A 20738-nucleotide genomic window follows, 5' to 3' on the forward strand; every position below is an offset into this window, starting at 1 on the left:
TGGAACACTGCTCACCAGCCCAGGGCCCCGACAACACCCCCATCACACACTCCGCCTGCCGCTCCCCAGCCAGGCTGCGCAGGCCTCCAGGCCCGCTGATAAGGCGCCTGTCCTGCACCCATGCATGGTTCTCGGCCGAGCGATCAGCGCTCGCGGGGCTACTGACGGGACAGTGACCATGGCCAGGCATGCCGTTACCACTTATTACCACCATCACAGCTTGTAATACACAGAATGAGATCTGGCCTCGGGTCTGCAGAACACCAGGGCCCTGCCAGGAGGGGCTCAGGCAGGACTGCTCCCCAGCTCTGCTTCCACACACCTTGGGTCACGCGCTGGCCGGGCCAGATAGGCCTTGTCCACACCAGCGACATCCCCAGGACCTCGTACCTTCAGGGCCGTGACCAGACCTCCTGGGCACCCAGAGAGCAAACCCCAGGCTCCACTCACTCCCACACAGGGGAGCTCCTGGCTGACGGTGGAGCCAGACCTAACAACTGCTGAGTACAGCCAGCTGTGGAAGGTGCCAGCAGCCGCCCAGGCGAGGAAGGGCTACAGTGGGGTCTGGGTGAGCCAGCCCTCCAGGACACGCTCCCTCGTTCACCCCAACCTCCTCCGCAACTCAGAAACGCTCCCAGGGGAGCTGCCCTAGGCCTACATCAGTCTTCCGTCTGGCCCCCACCCATGCTGGCCCAGGACAGCCCCCAGGATGCCCACCGCTGAGTGTCTGGTGCTGCACAGACGTTAGCTCCCTGCACCTCAGGCAATTCTGAAGAATGCAGGATCTGATAGGTAAGGAAACTGGGCCCAGAGAGATTATGTGACTTGCCCAAGGTTGCACAGCTTGGAAGGGGCAGAGACCAGTCTCTTGGTTGCATCCCAATCTTGGGGCAAGAGGCTTCTACTAGGCCCCACCGTCAACAGAGCGCCCTGGTAGGTTGGCAGCAGCGGCCCCCACAGGCCTCCTTCCACTCGACTCAGGAGCACTGAGGCCACAGATCCCCAGGGAGGCCCCCAGACCAGCGGGTCCAGGAGCCGAAGTCCACCCCCAAATGTTCTTGTCCAAGCTGCCCCGGCACACCTAGGTCCTGTGTGAAGACCCAGGGGGACGTACCTGACGAAGAAGGAGGCTGCGGCCGATGGGCCCGTGGAGCCTCCTGCCGGGGTGCCCGGGGCCGGGGTGACCAGGGCCGCTGTGCAGGCCCCACTGCGGCCCCACATCTGTGACACACCATCGGGGCCCACGGTGGGGGGGCCGTCTCGGACTGTGTCTGCCACTGCCACCGCGGCCACCGCAGCTTCAGCCTGCAGAGAAGGAAGGAGCCACGTGAGGGACAGACGCCCGCTGCCTCAGGCACCTGCCCACCCCAGAGCCCCGCATGCTCCCTGGGCCCCGCGGGACAGGACCCTGCCAGCGTGGGGCGCGGGGCGGTCTGCCCAGGCAGGGCCCCATGGGGGAGAGGGGGACACAGATGCTTGCCCTGGGGCCTGACTTTCCAGCCCCTCCCCCATCAAGTCCCAGAAATGCAGTGACCGCAGTGGTCAGGAGAGATGGACAAAGACCCCTCACCCCAGGGCCATCAGTCTGGCAGCAACCAGAGGCATAACTGGAGAAGAAACCACAGTAAATACTTGTCACAGTGCTAACTGCCCCGCGTGTGATAGGTATGATGTTCCCATCGTCTGAAATACTACCCTGGCATTTCCCACTAATTAGCTAAAATAAATCCCAGAGAGGAGGGCAGCCTCGTAATGAGGCACAAATGTAATTACGTGTTCCCAGGACGGCGCCAGCAAACCGGAGACCTGGCCACCGCGCGTGACATTTATGTGCACATGTCCGGCCCTGGACCCCCAGGCCAGACCCGGCCCGGGGGCAGGGGGGGGGGGGGGGAGGCGGCTGGATGTGGCCCCTGGCAGGGCAGGGGAGCAGCCTGCTTCAGCCCAGCCCCTTCCCCAAGGGCCCCCGCAACGCAGCCTTCCAGGCTCCCCAGACTCCGCGGCCTGGCCCAGTGCTGTCAGCAGCCACTGCCCGAGGCGCCCTCTGTGAGGACCTAGCAGGGACCGCGGGTAGGATCCCAGGTGGCAGCCATGTTCTGGAGGGCCCAGCATTCTCCCAAGTGACACAGACTCAGGGCCTCCCAAGTGACACAGTCAGAGGCCAGGAAGGCACTTGAGCAGAAAAAGCCACACGGGCCCCAGGGGGAATGTTCTGGAAGTGGGTCCTGCCATCTCAGGGCAGCACTGCTCCTCACCATGGCAGAGGGTCTCACCCCACACAGCCCGTGGTCAGCACCAGCTTCCAAACCCCTCTTGCAACACAGAAAAAGCACGTTGGTAAAGAAGTTCACAGGGATCCCCAAACCGTAGGCTGGATGGAAGCCAAACACCCCCTCCCCCAGCCCCCAGGTCATCGGCTGCTCCCCCAGGGCTGCAAGAAGGTCGGTAGCAGGGAAGTGCCCTCACCGGGAACTGTGCCAGCACGCCAGGACCTGCTACCTGCCTTGCCTCTGCCCACAGGGCAGGAACTCCTGTGCATCCCTCAGAACCCAGCCTTGCACCCGCCCCAGCCTGCCCTGTGCCCGCCCCAGCCCTCTGACCTCTCCTTGCGCCCCCACCCCATCTGTCCAGTGCTCCTCACCCAGAGTAACCGTGCCATGCTCAGCTACCCAGCACCCTATTCTCCCACTCCCCCAGCTTTCAGCACCTGTGCCTACTGAGGGCCCGGTGTCCTGCATATCCCTGTGTCTGGCACATAGTAGGTGTTCAATAAACCTATTCTCCAGGAGCACATGGCCTGGTGGGGACACAGACCTGAGACAGACCCAGCCCATGGCTGGGAGGTGAGCCGTGTGCCAGAGTGGGCACCAGTTCACGGGGAACGTTCCAGAAGGAGGGTCAGCCAGGCCTATACCTGGGCAATCAGAACCGGAAGCGGCTTTTCCTGGGCTGCAGGCGCTCCAGGCACACAGGTGAGTGCTCCAGGGCCGGCCCGACGTCTGCCGTTCCCCCGCGATCTTACAGGCGCACGGTATTTTATTTCCCTCACCTCGAACAAGAAATCCTTTTTTATCACCTAACACACGTGCTCCCTACGAAAGCTCTAAACTCCTTTGTCGAGTCGAGTGGTGCAAAGAATTCATTTTAAAGTCACATCACATCGATGTCATCATCACCAGGGCCTGCCCAGGGCAGGGCTGGGCCTGCTGAGACCTGCCATGTGCTCAGTCAGCAGCCCAGGCTGTAGTCCCCACGCTGGCTCCAACCAGCCCACGGGTCGGCCGGCTCACACTGTCCACTGAGACACCCTGACAGTGGGCAGAGGGCTGCACCCGCTCTCCACCCTGCCCCGGACCCAGCCGCCCCACCAGCTCACGCCCACACCTCGCCTCCAGCCGGCGATGGCGCAGGCCTCCCAGCAAACCTGCGGCAGCCAAGCCCCCACACTGACCTGTCTCGGGCGTCCCGCACAGGCCTCGGCTCCACCGTCCCACGAGCTGCCGAGACACGGCTCCGACCACCGGGACGGCCGCTGCCGACTCCTGACAGAAGCAGAACCCGGGCATGCCAAAAGAAGCCAGGGGGACGGGAGGGGGCGGCAGGCGGGGAGAGCACAACACAGGGACGAGAGGACATGGGGCGAGCGGCGGGCGGGCGGCCCAACAGAAAATGTGATGGAGGCGCCAGGGCAGCAACGAAAGAGAAGCATGAGGAGAGGAGAGCGTGAGGCCGCCGCCCCGGAGGCGCCTGCCTGGCGGAGGGCTCTTGCTGCAGCCACACGGGACTGGCCTCAGACGGCGCCCACTCTGGGGCACTGGGGCTCCACGAAGCACCATTCGGGAAACACCAAACCACCCCACTTTCCTAGGGACCCTACAGGCCTGAACTCCACCTCGGTCAGATTCTGGCCTGGGGGGGTACAGCATGCACCAGCGCCTCGGGATAAATAACCTCCCTGGGGGGCCATTTTGTGCCAAGAGCTGGGGAGAGTGCGGGGGCGGGGGGCTGAGGGGTGGCCAGGCTGAGTCTGGAAGAGTGTCAATCTGCCAGGGGCGTGGCTGCCACGGCTCAGTGGGTATGTGCCGCACACCAGTGCCCCGGTGGGGCAGACCCAGCTGCCCCTCGGAGCTCTGCCTAGTCGCCCAGAGGATCCCGGGCTGGGATTGTCCCATCCGCATGTCACAGAACCAGCTTTGCCACAGCCTCACATGGGAGGGCCATCCTGTCCAACCTCCACCCCACGGTGTGTAAACTGAGGCCCAGAGGGGGTACCAACAATGGGTCAGGTTAGACCAAACAAATCTCCATCCAGACCCCACCCTCCCAGCCACATCCCTGAGGACCCCACCAGGGCTCACAGGAGGTGGGGGAGGCAAGCAGGAGCGACGCCCCAGCCTGTGCCCCCCAACCTCTGTGAATAGAGGAAACCCTGGCCCCTTCCAAGCCTCCATCAAAACGGCCTCGCCTCCCACTCTGCACACCCCAGGGGCATGCCACGCCTCCTCCAGGAAGCCCTCCACCCTCCCCACCCAGGCCAGGGCTTCACTGCCCCAGGCCCCATGGCTGACTGAGAACCCTCTGCTCCGGTTCTCTCTAGACTGTGAGCTCTGAGACCCTGGGTAAGGCCTGCCCTGTGTCCACAGGACTCGGGAAGGTTTGCACAGGCCCCACTGGCCTAGGCCCAAGGCAGCAGCACCATTCACCGTGTCACCGAGCCTCGTCCCTGGCCGCCCCAGTCTGGGCTTCCTCTAGCCAGCTGTGGAGTCAGGAGGCCAAAGCCCCGGTCTCCTGGCATCTGGCTGTCAAATGAGTGTGCCCTGAGCGTCTGACTAGCACTCTCTTAGCATGCGGAAGGCACGCTGTGGTTCACAGCCGTGTCCCAGGGGAGCAGGCGGGGGCAGGGGGTCTGGGGTGGCCCCACAGCTGTTGCCCAGCATTGTCAGGGCTGCCAGGGTGGGAGGCGGGCCAGAGTCCAGCTCCCATGGGCACCCGACACGGGAAAGCAACTGCCAGACTGTCCCGCTGGGCGGCCCCACCACCAGGAAGCTCTACCAGACACTCGGGAAGTGGAATGACCCGGAAAGGGCCGAGCTCTGTGCTCTCGGGCACAGGAAGTAGGCTGCCGTTTTGATGACCGCCGGCTGAGGGCAGCTCCTTCCAGACAGAGCTCTCCAGGCGGCCACACCCACAGCATGACCCCCAGCTGGCCTCAGGGCAGGCTCTCAGCTGCAGCACCCAAAATGTTCTGGGCCCTCAGAGCCTTGGGTCCCCTGCGTCCACCTCCACAGTCCAGTCCTCAGGCCAAGGCCAGCGTCCTCCTCCAGCGTCCCCCGCCTCGCTCTGCCCTCTCCTCTTTGTGCCCTAGAACACGTGGGCTGCAGCCCCCGCCATCTCACCAGCCCAGGTCCACGCCTGCCTGGAAACAGGGCACCCAAGGGCCACTGATGGCCTGTCGGAGAATCAACGCGCGTCCCTCCAGAAGTGTTTAATTCTAGAGCCCAGCACACGGTATTTTAACATAGGGCCGCCGCTAATGATCGATGCGCTAGTTCAGGGGAAATTACCTCATCTAAAGTTCTATTTATGGTTCTAATAATCTCCCTATTGACATCAGGACTGTTGTCTCATTATAAATCCATTCCCGCCCACTGGAATGCAATCAATGAGCCCATAAAACAGAGAGGAAGCCTTAAAGGCCCACGTTTAATGGGGTGCCCAGGGCTGCCTGGCCACAGACCAGTGACCCCACCTGGGCATAGACACTGGCTACACCAACCCTGCTGCTCCCACTGCCAGCTCACACCCCTCCTCTGCCTCCGGGCACCCTCAGAGCACCTCCTCTCTCCGCCTGGCATTCGAGGCCCCTGCAAGACAGCTCCCCCCACCCCCCAGGTTAGGAGACCTCTGCTTATTCCCAGGGGCCTCCACCGTCTCCGCCACACCTCACACTGGGCCCACCATCTCTGACAATTCCCTCCAGGCTCAGCTCAATGCCACCTGCTCCAGGAAGCTGCCAGGCTCTCCCGAGCAGCCACCCCACCTCCGTGTTGCCCCAGGAAGCTGCCAGGCTCTCCCGAGCAGCCACCCCACCTCCGTGTTGCCCCTGGCACAATCCTCCCAGACAGGCCAGCTCTCGGGCCAGGAAGCACCAGGGGCTGCATGGCGGGGACTGGCCTCCCTCTCCTTGGCTGTGCCCCAGGAATAATAAATAGAGGCGTCGGAAGCAGCGAGGCGGGCCCAGGGTCATTGTCACACCAACTACAGGCTACTTCAGGTGCAGAAGCTCCTCCCAAGAGCCCTCTGGGCACCCGAGCCCCAAGCCACCAAGGGCCAGGGAGGCCCCAAGGACAGGATGGCCTCACAAGGACCAGCCCCAGCAGCAGGTCACGGGGGCCAGCGTCTAGCAGGGGCAGGGTCTCATCAAAGGCCACACGGGAAGTGACACTGCACAGTCCCATCTCACTGGCCCGAGAGGAGACAGCAAGCCGGGAGATGCGGACGGGGCAGGCGTCTGCCCCGCACTAAGATTATATGGGACTTTGTCCCAGCACCGAGGGGCCCTCCCTGTGTACCCTGCAGCCCCACTGGGCACAGAGGCTGCAGGAGACGTCTGCCTGCTGCTCTAGTTCAGAGACACTCACGGGGCAAGCCTGTGCCGCTGCCTCAGTAGTAACTGAAAAATATACCAAGCAAAATAGTTTTCACAGCCACCCACTGATCTGTCCTGGGGCTCCACGTGGTTGGGTGACACGTGCGGGAGGAGGGAGGGGAGGGTCTCCATGTACCCATACACACCTGTGCAGCAACATCACCTGGTCCCACCTGGACTGGTCCGCACCCCTTCATTCACCCCCCTACCCCACCCCTATGTCCTGATAAGGCCTCCATGCTTCACAGCCCCAGGGAGGCCTCCACAGAAACTGTGCCCTCTGCTTGGAGGGTCCCTCCTACTTTGCTTCTGATGAACTCTGCACAGCTGGGCCCTAACCTTCAGTCCTCAATCAGATGGGTGCAGCTGAAGGCATGCTACCCCCAAGAGAAGGTCCCCCCGAGTTGTTCAGGGCTCGGACAGAGCAGCCAGGTACCTTCTGGGGAAAGGCCCTCCCAAGACAGCCCCTAGCCCCAAACCCAAACCAACTATCTCCCGTGTTCCAGGAAACCCCTGATCCAACAACTCACCCTCTCCTGACCCTCCATTCTGGTACCCCTCCTCCTAGATGGGAAACTGGGGGACACAGAAGAGACTTGGGAGAAACCCCCACCAGCTAAGTTCTGTGGCAGATGGGAAAGAGACCGGGACCCCAGCTCCACCCTCCAGAGCTGGCTTCATCTCAGGCTGTGGTGCCGACACCTGCACAGAGCCCTCCCAGAGGACACCCTGCCGTGGCACCCACAGCACCCCGTGGTGCCCAGGGCTGGTTCCATGGAAGCCATGTCCACTGCTATGGTGACAATCTGGTGGGCCAGAGAAGGGGTAGTCTTGGCAGGAGGCATTCTGCAGTCAAGTGCGAAGAGGTGGCTCCCAAGAACAGGCCCCGTGAGAGGGTGGGCACAGAACACCCGCTCCTATAGGCCTCACCCTCCGGTCCATGGGCGAGCCTGTGTCACCTGGCCATGCCCCTGGGGCGGCCTGGCATGGCGAGAGAGCTGGAGAGGGAGGGATCCCTGGGGACCCCTCCTCATGAGATGTTCCTTCTGCCCCCACTGCCTGAGGATGAAGGTCTGATCTCGTCCCAGGAGCCACGGGGCCCGTCCATCAGCCCACAACACCATGTGTGGTCTAGGAAGCAAAAGTGGCCAAACCATCCCCAAGCACGCAGGCTGGCACTGTGTGAAAGCAATGCTCTAGGGGACATGAGAGGACACTGTCCACCAGTGACCTGCAGGCAGCCTTGACGTGGGCCTTAGGACTATCTGGGGGCCTCCCCCAACATCTATAGCCCCTGGCTTTTGGGGGAGCTGCACCGCAGGTGAGGTGTGGAATGAACCCCTAGGAGGAAACGCAGCTATGACACAGCTGCCAACAGCCCTTCCCGGGGGTTCCAGGAGCCCCGCAGCCTACCCCGCCCAGCGCACTCACCAGGCACGACGGTGGCAAGAAGCTGTTGACCCTCGAGACGCTCCACATGCCCTCTAGGCACTGCTGGGCCTGGATCGTGACCGTGCTCAGGGCCCCGCCCAGGCCGGCGGGTGCCACCGACACCTGGACACTGGGCCCAGACGGCCAGGCCAGCCCCTTCCTCCTGTCTGGCCCCGCTCGGCCCGGCTGCCTCCCTGCCAGGCCCACTGGCACTGGTACATCCCTTGAGCTGGTCATGGTGCCGGGACTGGGAAGCGCGACGCCAGGTCCTCCACGAGGGGTGTCAAGGTCCTCGCAGCTGGCAGGCGCTTGTAGCAGCCGCAGGGCCTCCAGTGTGAGTTGGTTCAGGTGGGTGGCACAGACGTCACAGCGACGCTCGGCCTCCGGGCGGAACGCCGGAAGGGCCCCAGGCACTGGAAGCTTGTCGAGAAGCAGCGCTGAGAGGCAAGGGTCCTAGGGAACAAGGGACAAAGGTGGTCAGAGCGTGGGACCAGAACCCGCCACTTGTTCCTCACCCTCCACGGCACCAGGCCAGCTCCCGCTGCGGCCACCGCACAATCCATAACTGCTAATAAACCCCAAAAGGTTTCACCGGCATGCACCCAGCAGGAAAACGCGGATCAGAGCTGACTACTGAGGCCTGAGCTGCCCTTGACACTGCCCATCTCCTCCCGCCATCATTACCGGTTTGCTCACAGCTAACAAGGTGTCTGCGTGCTCCCGAAGAACCAGGCCGCAGCAGCCAAGGTCACGGGCCTGAGGAGCCTCAGAAGGCTGGGGATGCAGGGCCAGAACCCCCACCCCTGTCCAGGGCCTTCCACGGCTCAGCTGGGTGCACTCGACGCCCAGGGCGTGGGTGGAAAATGACGTCTATTCCAGAGCCACGAGGGCCTTCGTGGTTCAACCCCGGTCGAGACGGGGCTGGGAGCCGGAGACGCTCTCTCTGCCTTTGTGAAATCTCCAGCTCTTGTTGGGATCGGAAGAATGAAATGTGGTCCTGCTGCCAATGTGCCAACAGGAGTCAGGCCCTGCGAGGACGCTCTGCAGGGGTGAGCCCGGCAATCCCAGGTCCTGCTGCGCTGGCCAGCAGGGAGGCAGGAATCAAGGCTCGATGCCCGTCACGCTGGTCCACGGGCCTGAGCTTGGCCCCCCGAGCTATGCTGATTGGTGGCTGCCCCTGCAGCCGAGTGCCCCCTGCCCTACACTGGGGAGACACATGGGTCTCCCTAACCGTGAGCCTGGTATCCAGAGAGGGCTAAGAACTGGAGCCATGGAAGCCCATCGGAGGCCCTCGCCTAGCCTGGAGGTCAGGGAGGGCTTCCTGGAGGAGGAGACACCTCTGGAAAAAGGAGGTGGAGGAAGGGGGGGCGTGCCAATTCTCAGAAGGAACCTCCCTGGAGGGCCCATCCCGTTCCTCTACCAGCACACCAGGTTCTGCCATGGCATCTCCCCGGTAGCCCCGCAGGGGTCAAGGTCTGAGCTGGGGCCAGCCCCTCAGTATCTCTGCCCCTTCCTTGAGGGGGGAGCTCCAACCATGGGGGCCCGGCCAGGGCAGCCTCTCGATGGAGAACCAGCCCAGCTCAAGAGCCGGGACCCTCCTCCCCCGACCTCTGCCACAGGCAGACATGTGCTCCCTGGCCGGCCACACCACCCCCGAGAGATGACCTGGCTCCGGTCCAGCTGTCCTGCTGACCACAAAAGGGACTACGGCCTCTCCGAACACACTCATTTCTCAAATCAGGAGGCTGAGGCCACCATGCAACAGGGGTACCTCATTCACCTCACCTGAGCCCAACCTGTGTCTGGTTGGGATGCCTGGGAGGGCTCAAGTGGGTGATGGCTGTGGCAGGGTGGCCTTCTGTGAGGGGACACTCTGCCAGTCCGGCATAAGCAGGCAAATGCTCTGCTCCTGTGTCCCCAGTACCACCCCCCCACCCCCGTGCTCCCTGTGTGTGGGCCACACAGCTGCTTCCCTCACACCCCCTCTCCCCCAGGTAGACCAGGTCGGATGGGCCAGGTCTCCAGCTGCCATACCTAACAGCCACTCCGAAAAGCGGGGGCTGGAGGGCCCCAGAGCCTCTGAAGTGCCTGGCGTGCCTGGTCCCAATTAGCGGGCACCCCTCGCCCTCCTGCACCCCATGAGGTGGCCGTGGGAGTCCTGCAGAGGTGGGGGAGGCCCATGGAAAAGCTGCGGGAACCCCCACTTGGGTTGGCACGCAGGCCACAGATGGGGTCCAGATGCCCTGGGCCCTGCAGGCTTGTCACTGCTGCCTGCTTTCCAGGTCCCAGCTCTGATGACTCTGGTTTTTCCACTCAGCAGGAGGCCGCTAATGGTGGGCTGGGGTGAGGGAAAGGAAGTGCAGCCTGCTAGAGCCATTAACCCGACTTGAAAGGCGGCCCAGGCCCCGCCCGGTCCCCGCCCCACCCCCAGGCCCCAGCAGTCCCATTGTTCCAGGACCTCTGCCTGTCTTAGGGGCCTCAGACCTCTAGGGGAGCCCCCCTGGAGCCCCCTCCACACCCTGCACAGGAGGCAGGAAGGAAAGCTCGAAGCAGGAGGGGGGCTAACTGGCCTAAGCGTGCACCAGACCCCAGCCCCCCACCAGCCAGGCAGGCACACAGGCTGGGGGCGCAAGGCGGCACGCCCCAGGCCCTCCTGCCCAAGCCCCCTCCCCACAGCTGTGTCATCAGGAATTCAGACAGCAGCTGTCAGGGAGGCCCCAGGGGCCCAGGCCTGGGGCGCTAAGCGTGGAAGCCCCAGGTGGGAGCACAGGGGTCTGCTCTGGTGTGGGGGGCACCAGCTCAAGCACCCCATCATAGAGAGAAAAACCAGGGCTGCCTGGTCACCTGCTCAGCAGCCGACAGCAGCAGCTATGTGCTCGCAGCTCTCCAGGCCCTATCCCCGCCCAGCCTGCCCCCTAACAGCCTGCCCCCAGGAGGCCTGGCCCAGACACATCAGGGTGCTGCCCCGTGACGAAAGCTCACCCAGAACTGGCAGCCAACCCTCCGTCGGGGACCCTCACCATCACAGCTGCAGAGGTACCACAGGCCGCAGGGGGCTCCTGGCATGGGACACGTGGCAGAGGCCAGAGTAGGGCAGGCCTGCCTCACAGGACAGGCAGCCCTACAGTGTGGGGTGCTCACAGTCCATGGTTCACTCCACCTCGCACCCCACACGGGGGTGGGGGGGACCCGACACCTCTCAGTCTGCCGGACCAGTGTGGGGACCAGTAGGCTATGGGCAGGGCAGGCCCAGCCCCGGGCTCTCCGCCCCCAGCACCCTGGCCCTGTGTTCAGGCTCCGGGCAGGGGAGGCTCCTCCTGGGGGACACCACCCGCTACCCCCGGTAGCCCTCTGTAGGCCTCCACAGCGTACAGACCAACAGTGTCAGACCTCAGCACCTCAGAGACCTGGGGCAGCCCACCCTTCCCCGAGGCCAGGTCCCCTCTCCCAGCAATGGGCTACTCCTGGCAGCTCCGGGGGTGCACAGGCCCCAGCCCCCAGGCCCCAGGGGTCACAGTCCTGATTTCCAGACTGTTAGGCCCTGAAAGCCCAGCCCCCATGCCGCCTACCACCAACCTCTCCACTCTGGGGCCCGACACCTTGAAAGACAGTCATTACCCTGCTGCAAAACATTACTTTTAATTTCCTCTTTATGGTCTAATTAAACAGACATTGTACTTGCATTTGGACAATGTTTTTCTTAATCTGATTCAATTTAGCATTGCACAACACCTACCCAGCACGCCGCACGGGTTTTAGGGAGCCTCCCCTCGAAACAATTTCCCACGCTTCATCTTATTTCTGGGGTCTCCTAAGTGGCTTTAGTAATCCTTCCATTTTCTCCTGCATGGGGGCCCAGAGGGACTTTACCAGGGATGAGCTGTCCCGTCAGCTCTGCCACAGCGGCTCCTCCCAGCCCAGGCCCAGCCAAGCCCACCCGGGCACCGGACTGGAGCTGACCAGATGTCCCAACTGAGGCTGCCATGGCGGGGGGATGGGAGGGGTCTGCTCCCCAATTCAGAGAAGCCCCAGACCGCAAGACTGTGAGACAACAGTCTCCAAGTCCATCAACCTGTCTTTAAACAGGGGGCCCCGGCACCCCCTGGCAGGGCCGCTGGGCCAGAGGCCTAGCCTGGAGGAGCGCCCAAACCCTGGGGGTTGCCCTCCCTGGCCGCCACTGTTGGCATGAGCCAGCGGGCAGCCCAGCATGGGTCCTCACTGGCCACAGCATCTGCCTCGTCCAGTCCCCTCTTCCCTTCACAAACAAAGCATGCAGGCAGTGACCCCAGGCAGCCACCATTTCCGGAGTTGACAACAGGTTCAGGAAGGGGCCTCTGGCTGCTGGGCCAGGTGAGGCCTCAGGGGCTCTGCTGTCGAGGACATTCCGATGTTGTGTGCAGCCTGGTGGGGCCAGGGATTGGGGGCTCAAGTTTCCAGCCTGGAAACCCGCTGGGCTGTGGCTGGCCTCCTCCCCCTCCTCTCGGTCGCCTGGGGCCCCTGAGGCCCCTCCCACGAAGGGCCTGACTCCCAGCCCTAGGCCCTGCCCGCCCACATCCACTGAGTCCCCGGGAAGACCTAGAGATGGAGACCGGGAGCCTGGCCCTCCCCTCGCTGCCAGCCAGGACCCTGAAAACCGTTCCAGCCCCATCGGTATGCAGTTCTGCCGGCCCCTGAGCTGACTCAGGCCTCCCTCCTCTGCCAGGGGGAGGGCTGGGAGGATGGGGGGGCGCAGCCCAACCCACCCAGCACTGACCGGCACCCATCCCCAAGGCCCTGTGCCAGGCACCAGCCAGCTGGGCAGCTCAGGGCACAGACTAGTTTATTGAGACCTCCTCCCCTCAATGGCCTCCCCTGTCCTCTGCCAGACGCCACCAAAGACTGCGGGGCCCCTGGGGGCTAAAGACCAGGACAGCCTCAGCTGGAGGGTGTGGCGGGGAGGCCAGCTTCCTCAGGACACCCGCTGCTCAGAGGAGGTCAGCACACTTTGGGGGCCTGGGGCTCGCCCAGACGCACTCTCAGTCCAGCTCTGTGGGTGCGAGCTTCCGGCCCAGGGTCGTCAGTTTTCTCATCTGAACATGAGCTGCATCAGGTTTTCCCCGCCAGGGTAGCGGGCAGCGTACCCTGCAGGCCATCCTCACCAGTCACCCAGCAGAGAAGAGGCGCCAGGCAGGATGGGCCCTAAGCACCATCTCGAGATCCAACACCCAGACACACCACTGCCAGGTACCGCCAGGCTGCCACTGCCCCATTGTGCTGGCTGGATAAGTTCCCTCAGTGCCAGGGCAACCGCCTCGACACCCACCACACTGGGAGCCACCTTGCTCACTGGCTACCATGAGCACACTCCCTTTACAGACTGAGGCTCGGAGAGGCTAAGATACATGGCTCAGGCCACACAGCTTGGGTAGCAGAGCTGGGGCTCAAAGTGTGGAGAGCACAGAAGGGGATGGGGGCTGAGGAGAGGGGCCCCAGGGACAAGACCAGGAGGGTCTATGTCTGAGCTAAGGGCAGCCGCTGCGCGGGCCAAGCCAAGATGGCTTCCCAACAGTCCCTCGGGGTTTGGACATGCCAAGTTTGTGGGGCTGGTGAGGGTTCCAGGAGGCAGAGCTGGGCTGTGGCCGTGCACTGAAGTTGTGAGGGGGAGGACCTTTAGGGAGGGGCCAACCCTGCGGCCCACGCCCCGGAGCAGGACACGAGGCTGGGCCAGTGCCTGGCACGCTCCACCTGGAAACAGGCAGCTATGCGGGCCAGTATCCATCACACGGGGCCAGAAGTGAACGCAGGCAAGACCGGACATGGTGGGCGTGGAGCGGCCTGGTGCTGGGGCGTGCAGGACCGTAAACCTGTCAGCCCGGGGCGCCCAGCTGAACCCAACACCCGCCCCACAGCCAAAGCCTGGGATGCTGCCTGGGGAGGGGGCCAGACCAGAGGAGGCCAGGGAGCACCAAGAACCCTGCAGACAACCCGCAGGCCAAAGCCTCCACAGCCTTGGGGCGGGGGGCAGCCACAAACATGACACCAGAAGTCAAAGTACCCCTTAACCGGGGAAGCAGCAATGACTCAGCCCAAGGACCCTGTTCACAGATGGGAAGCAGAGGCCCCACAAAGGTGTGACTGTGCCACAGGGGGTGGCGGCCAGGCTCCTGCCCTAGGCAGTGCCATCCAGACCCCAGGCTCCCCTGTCTCCCAGGAGAGTCTCCGCAGCCACTATGGTCACCTGGGGGAGGGGAAAACCCAGAGGTCAAAACTCAGGGGCAGCTGAGGAGGGAGTGGCTCCCAGAGGCCTGGCCACCCAGCCTGGCTGCCACCAGGGACCGGACAGGGCACAGCTGGCCTCAACGAGCACTCCCCTCCACCACACAGGTTCCCTGTTCCCAAGGAGCACATGAGCAGTGGAGGCCTGGCATGCCCAGTGGACACTCAACCCGTTTTTATTCTATTTATTTACTTGTACCCACACCTTCTTGCGCAAAAACCGTGTGCCGGTTTCCAGGAGCACGCAGCGCACATTAAAGGCAAAGCCACACAACTAGAAACAGTCACATCAGAACCAGCAGGAATGATCACAAGAAAAAGGGCCCAAAAGGACCCACGAGATGGGCAGGAGGTGAAGAGCCACGAGCTTCCTGGCCGGCAAAGGAAAATGCACGAAACTTCCCTCGCTGTTTTAGGTAAGACCCAGCTCTTCTGATTCTCCAATAGGAGATCCTTTCGGGACACCCAGCGGAGTCTTGAGAAGGCCCCAGGTCCAGTCCCGTCACCCATTCCAAACCGTCACAAGCCCCCAGCCAGGCTCTGGGCAGCCTCCCTCCTTCCCTGACGCCCCCTCAGCAGAGGGGCAGCAAGGCCGGTCACAGCTCAGGTCCCTGCTCAGCCCCACCTGATGGCAGCCGGACTCCCCGTGTAAGAGACAAAGCTCCCTCCCAGCTGCACCACGCAGCAGCCCGCCGGCCCCATCCCTGCCGGCCCTCGCTCCCTGAAACCTCGGGCCAGCAAGGAGGTAAGACGGGCGCAAGGAACCTGTCGCTCTAGGACTGGACTAGCGGAAGTCCCCAGGGCCAGCAGGTGACACTGACTAGACCACTGTCCATCTATGGGGAGGGAGCCAGCCCAGGGTGGGGAGGGGCGGGCTAGGCCTGACTGGCCTCCTGCCCCCACCAAGCTCAGTCCTGCAGAGCCCACAACTAACTGATCCCTTCCCAGCTGAGTCACCCGGTCCCCTGCCAGCTGGGAGACTGCCTGGCAGCCAGCCCCAGGGAGTGCCCGCCCCTCTCACACCTCCCTGGCTGCCTTTGCAGCCTGCCAACACTTGGCTCAGAGGGGGACACTGCTGACGGCCATGGGCCCCGCCCTGTGGAGACTCAAGGCAGACACCATGGCCCTGGCAGTGGGGTGTTCCCAGAAGCAGGTAGAGCCGAGCCAGACTCCAAACAGCATGGGGGGGTGGGAGCTGGGGACTCTGACCCCAGGCAGCAGGCGGCCGACACCTGCTGGGCTCAGCCGGTCCCACCAGGGCCACAGCCAGTGGGACCACAGACCCAACACCCCAGCACGATCGAGCTGGTGGCTGTGGAGGCAGCACGCTCCCACCACGCAGGGGGCCGGGAAGTGACTGAGAAGGGAAAGCTGGCAGGACCGCCAGCCCCAAGCCAGGCTCCAGAGAGAGGCAGGAGGGTCTCCAGGCCTCCAGCCCTGGGAGCCCGGTCATGTCACCCCGAGCTGTGCACTGGGCAGGACCCACGACTCCCAGCAGCCCAGCTCGGTGGAAAATGTGAAGGAATGCTTGGGCCACATGGCTGGGCAGGGCCACCAGCAGGGATTCTGGACTCACAGGGGGCAGGGAGAGTGAGACCCCCGCCTGGGCGAGCGAGAGATGTGCCAGAGCTAAATGAGAGCGCGTCACTTCTCCCATGGGGGCTCTGATCAATTCAGCGCTGGCACTGACACCTCGAATGTCTGCATTCGACACACACGTCCTGAGTGTCCAGAGTCATCTCCACTGAGTGGCAGCTGGACCAGGTCCCCAGCAGGGTCCCGCCCCCACCGCCACCAGGAGGCAGGGACCACCCTCCGTGGGCTGTCATCTCCGTGGGGATGGCGGAGCGAGCTGGGAGCCAGCCAGGAAGTCCTGGAGTGAACACAGTGGGTGTGGGAGGAAAGCCCTGGTCACTCAGTTGGTCAACAAATGTTGCTGGGTGACCTGGATCCCACACCTGCCCTAGCAGAGCTCCCGACCTGGAGGTGGCACGCTGGACCCAGAGTCCACAGTGGCCCAGGGGTACGCAGAGGACGGAGGAAGGGCAGGGCCCGGGGCTGGCAGGAGTGGCCTCCAGGAGAGCAGTGGGCTGTGATGCGAGGGAGGCTGGGCACGTGGAGGGGCCGCCAGAGTTCTGTGCTGAGAACTCAAAGTGAGGCAAGTTAGCATGGCCTGAGTCGCCCTGCCACGGCCAGCTGCACAGGTGCCAGTACATGGGGCTGCAGTTCTGCCAAAGGAGCATGGGAGGGAGGGAGGACTGGGGATCTGCAAAAAAGGTGACAAACCACCTGGGGATAAAGTGAGAGAACGGGGCCTGGAGGCAGCAGCGGCCCCTGTGCCTAGGGGCTGCACCTTTCGGGGGCCTCCGCCCTGGCCTGGGTGTCCCCTCTACGCCCAGGCCCACTGCCCTGCTTGGTTCAGGAAGGATAGTGCCCCAGGCTGCAACCTGGGTGGGTAGAGCATGTGCCCTCTCCCACCCCCCCCCAGGGGCTTCAGGGCTCAGAAAGGGGACAGGGCACAGCCCTAGCTGCTCCACATGGATAGAGTCCCTGAGTGGGGACCATCGTCAGATGGGGAAACCGAGGCAAGCACCAAGAGAAGACAGCACACGGCAGCAAGGGAGCAGCAGGCCCCAGGCACCAAAGACCCAGCACGGTGTGACCCACAAGCCCCACCCCAGCAAAAGCGACAACGGCTAAGGTATAGGAGCCACCCTGTGTCGGACACTGCTCAGTGCACCTGTGAAATGGGTACAGAAACAGTTCTGGGTACAGAGAAGGAAACTGAGGCCCAAGCTCTCAACAGACCCACTCAAAGTCACACACTGGGGACCAGTCTGCTGGTGGAAAGGTGGGGTCGAGCCCTGGCAGGGACCCCCAGGGTTGGCTGAGGGGTCAACTGTTCCTCTGCAGCTCCCTCTATACCTGAGACCAGGCAGGGACCCTCCAAGCCAGAGCCTCTAATGTCTGGCCTGGGCAGCTGGCAGAAGGCCCAGCTCCACTGCGCGCCCCCCACCCCCCAGCCCAAGCAGTGGGAGCCCGGCAAGCCCAGGTCTGGGTCTTTCTAGATGCCAGCGTGACACTAAGTGAGAAAACGCAGGCAACATTCTCTGTAAACTGTGAAGTACCATCCTCAGGCAACTCATCTCACGATGGAAAATAAGAAAAGACCCCCAGGGAAAACTCCCTGAACGCCAGCTCTTCTTGCCAGGGCCTTGTCCTCCTCAGCGCGGGGCCAAGACTCCAAGGAGGCCTCACACGGTCCCCCCACCCCTGGCAGCCCCACAGAGCTCTCCTTCCCAAACCAAAAGCAGAAGCAGCTGTGTGACCACGTCCAGGACACCGCCTCCTGGGCCTGCCCTGAAGGAAACTCCACGGCGGTCCGGGCAGAGCTGCCGGCTGCGCACCAGCCAGGATGCTGGGAAGAGCCTGGGTCACCAGGGACAGTGACACCCACCAAGGTCCTGAGGATGTAGGCCCAACCCCCCATGTCCTGTGGCCAGGGTGGCTCACCCAAGAGCCTGAAGCCCCCCTGGGCCCCGCTTCCATCATCGCTGGGCACAGAGTGGAGAATGGACTCGCCGCCCTCGGGCACAGTGGCCTCCAGGCTGGTCAGCACTCCCACACCAGCCCCTGGAGGCTGCCCCCATCTGACAAAGGAGGAAACACCGCTGGGGAGGGGGCCGCAGAGCAGGAACAAAGCCGGGGACCCTGGGTCTGTGGGGTGACCTAACCACTGGGTGCGGGGCGGGGGGGGGTGTGTGAGCCCCCACTGGGCACTGAGATGTGCCTGTTGTCAAATGCCAAACTCAGGGGAAGCTGAGGAGCGGGGAGGTGAGTGCTCTGGCTGGTGAGGAGGGAGCTTCCCTAATGAGCCATCTACAGGAAGAGACCGCTGAGCCCCCCCACCCGCCGAGAGTGACCCCAATCCACCAGCCAATGGTGTGCCCTGAAGCTCTCTCTGGCAGGGTCCCCTGCCCACCTGTGGCCAGCTGGCCATACACCAATAGCTACCAGGCAAAATCCAGCTCAGTCACTGAAGCCCCTCCTTTTCCTGGCCTCAGTTTCCCCTAATGGGGTAGCAAGATGGCCCTGTAGCTATGATAGGCCCTTAGACGTCTGACCCAAACCATACCCTTGAGGCTCTGAAGGTCCTCTGGTGTCTTTTTCACGAGATTCAGGCCATCTGGAGCACAGAGCTTGGCAAGGCTGCACCCTGCTCGGAGCAGCAGATGGGGGTGTCCAGCCCCACCCCAGAACAGGCCACAAGTCCCCTCCCTTTGCCACAGAGAGTGCTCGGACAAACCAGACTCAAGCCACCCCTGCCTGCCCTACAGGAAGCACATGGGGCCCCAGGAGCCCAGCATCTGGACCTCACCTCCATCGCCCCCACCTCCACCGCCCCCACCTCCAGACCAGACCACATGACCTTGGAGAACTATATTTAGATTCAATGGGGATTATGCGGACTTCCCAGGAAAGCTTTCAAAAAGACTGAAGGTCAGTCGGGAAGGGTTTCCTCTGGAGACCCCACCTCCCCAGGCTTTGCAAACTTCCAGGGCACATTGTTCCTTGAACAATGGCCCTGCTCCTTCCAAGACAGGAGCAAGCCCATTGGCGGAGAATTCGGGGAGCCCCCTCCCCTGGCAAACACCTTGGCAGCTGGGACTGGAGCCTAGGGAACCCAGGGGCCCAGCGACTCAATTCCCAGATAGGTGGCCACTGACTAAGGTGGCAGAGCCCCAGGCTGTGTCCCACACACAATTCTTATCCATGATGCTAGGAGGGGGCAGGCAGCCACACCCTCACAGCAGCAGACCCACCCTCTGGTCCTCCAAGCCTTCCTGCCCCAGGTGTGCAATTTCCAGACACTTGGCTGGGGGCCCAGGTGCCCCAAGGGTAACAACGCAACAAATAACCTCTTGCTGCTGGCAGAGCAGGACCTGTCCCACCCTGGGTGTAGTCCTTGCCACATATTGCCCTCTCCCCTCCCCCCCAAACACAGACTGTGGTTCCAACTGTGGGGCACCTGCAGCTCTGGGGAGCAACGCCTGCCCACACCCCTCCAATCCCACCGCAGGACCTTATTAGGATGAAATGTTCCAAATCATACATTCTGTTACAAACAGAGAAACTGAAACCCAGACAGAAGGGACTGGCCAAAACCACTCCAGGACCCAAGGTCTCTCAAGTTCCAGAATGGGCCCTGCCCGGAGGCGCAGGCCTAAGAAAGGGTCACTTACCCGGAGGGGTGTCCCGGGCCCGCTGACCAGCTTCCACGCCTGTCGCTTGAGCTCGGCGAGCTTCGTGTGGCAGTGGCGGCACCAGCTGCCTCCGCCGGCCAAGTGGCCCTGCTCTGCGCCGGCCCCGGCGCCCTCGGGTGCAGGGCGGCTGCCACATGGGTCCTGCTCGGGCCCAGCGGGCAACCTCTTGCGGGGGGACACCTCCAGCAGCTGCAGCGGCTCGCGGGCCGGGCCGCCCTCAGCCACCTGCGGGAAATGGGTGCGGAAGGGGACAGTGAGCCCGAGACCCAGCACCACCCCGGGAGCCAGCACCGGTGACTCCAACCTCAGCGCGCCCTGGCCCTAGAGTGACACACTCGACAAAGTTAGGAGCGCTCGGCAAAGTCAGGAGCGCTGGGCGCCAACGTGCCGTCCACCCTCTCCTTCCCTCCCGCGAGGTCCGGATAGGGTGCCTCCCAGTGGGAGGCCCTGCGTCCCCCGCGCTTCGCTCCGGGCCCGGCCCCTAGGGGGCGCCACGCACCACGCAACCATCCTCGGCGTCTAGGGCTCGGTTCGGCGGCGCCCGCTGCCCCCCGCTGCCCGCCCCCTCCCGGGGCCCGGCCGCGCGTACCGCGGGTTGCGCCGTGCACAGGGGGGCGCCGCGGTCGCCCATGGCCAGAACGCAGGGAGGGTCGGACGGGCGCTTCGGGGCCGCGCGGGCTGTCCGGCGGCGCCGTGACTACGTGATCCGGCCCGGGGGTGCCCCCATAGCCTGCTCGGGCCCGGCGGGCAGCCGCTGGTCGCTCTAAAGTTGGCGGCGCTGGCGGGCGAGGGCTAGAGTGCGCGTGGTAGCGGCGGCGAGCGCGTTCGGGAGGACGGTCCCGCCCCGCCCAAGCCCTCTGAACTCGGCAGGGCGTGGGGGAAGGGATCCTGTACCGCTGCGCGGCCCCTCCCACTCCAAGGACCCCAACTTGTTAGGCAAGTCCCAGCAGGAGGAAGAGGCGGTGGGGGCCGAGGTGAGAGAGCGCGGTACACGCGCGCGCATGCGCCTTCCTGCTTGTCTGCCCGAATACTGAGGTCTGCGAGCCTCCTGCGAGGCACCAACCCACTCCTCACTTCACAGGTCAGAAAACTGAGGCCGCAGGGGGGAAGATCTTGTCCAACGTCACACAACGAGGTGG

The 20738-nt window shown here is 63.7% G+C and overlaps 1 protein-coding gene across 1 annotated transcript in view; it reads right to left on the minus strand.

Annotated features, from left to right (window-relative positions):
• KIF26A (kinesin family member 26A) overlaps positions 1-20381 on the minus strand; it is a 100088-nt gene extending 79707 nt beyond the window's left edge. Inside the window, exons 1-4 of the mRNA XM_019639207.1 lie at positions 20189-20381; positions 19579-19824; positions 8081-8533; positions 1115-1305 (exon numbers count right to left, since the gene is read on the minus strand). Of these exons, the coding sequence (XP_019494752.1) occupies positions 1115-1305; positions 8081-8533; positions 19579-19824; positions 20189-20230 (932 nt within the window). The 5' untranslated portion in view covers positions 20231-20381. The remainder of the gene's footprint in view (positions 1-1114; positions 1306-8080; positions 8534-19578; positions 19825-20188) is intronic.
• Positions 20382-20738: the final 357 nt, after the last annotated feature.

This window comes from Hipposideros armiger, unplaced genomic scaffold (assembly GCF_001890085.2).
Source record: "Hipposideros armiger isolate ML-2016 unplaced genomic scaffold, ASM189008v1 scaffold_43, whole genome shotgun sequence".
Lineage (NCBI taxonomy): Eukaryota > Metazoa > Chordata > Mammalia > Chiroptera > Hipposideridae > Hipposideros > Hipposideros armiger.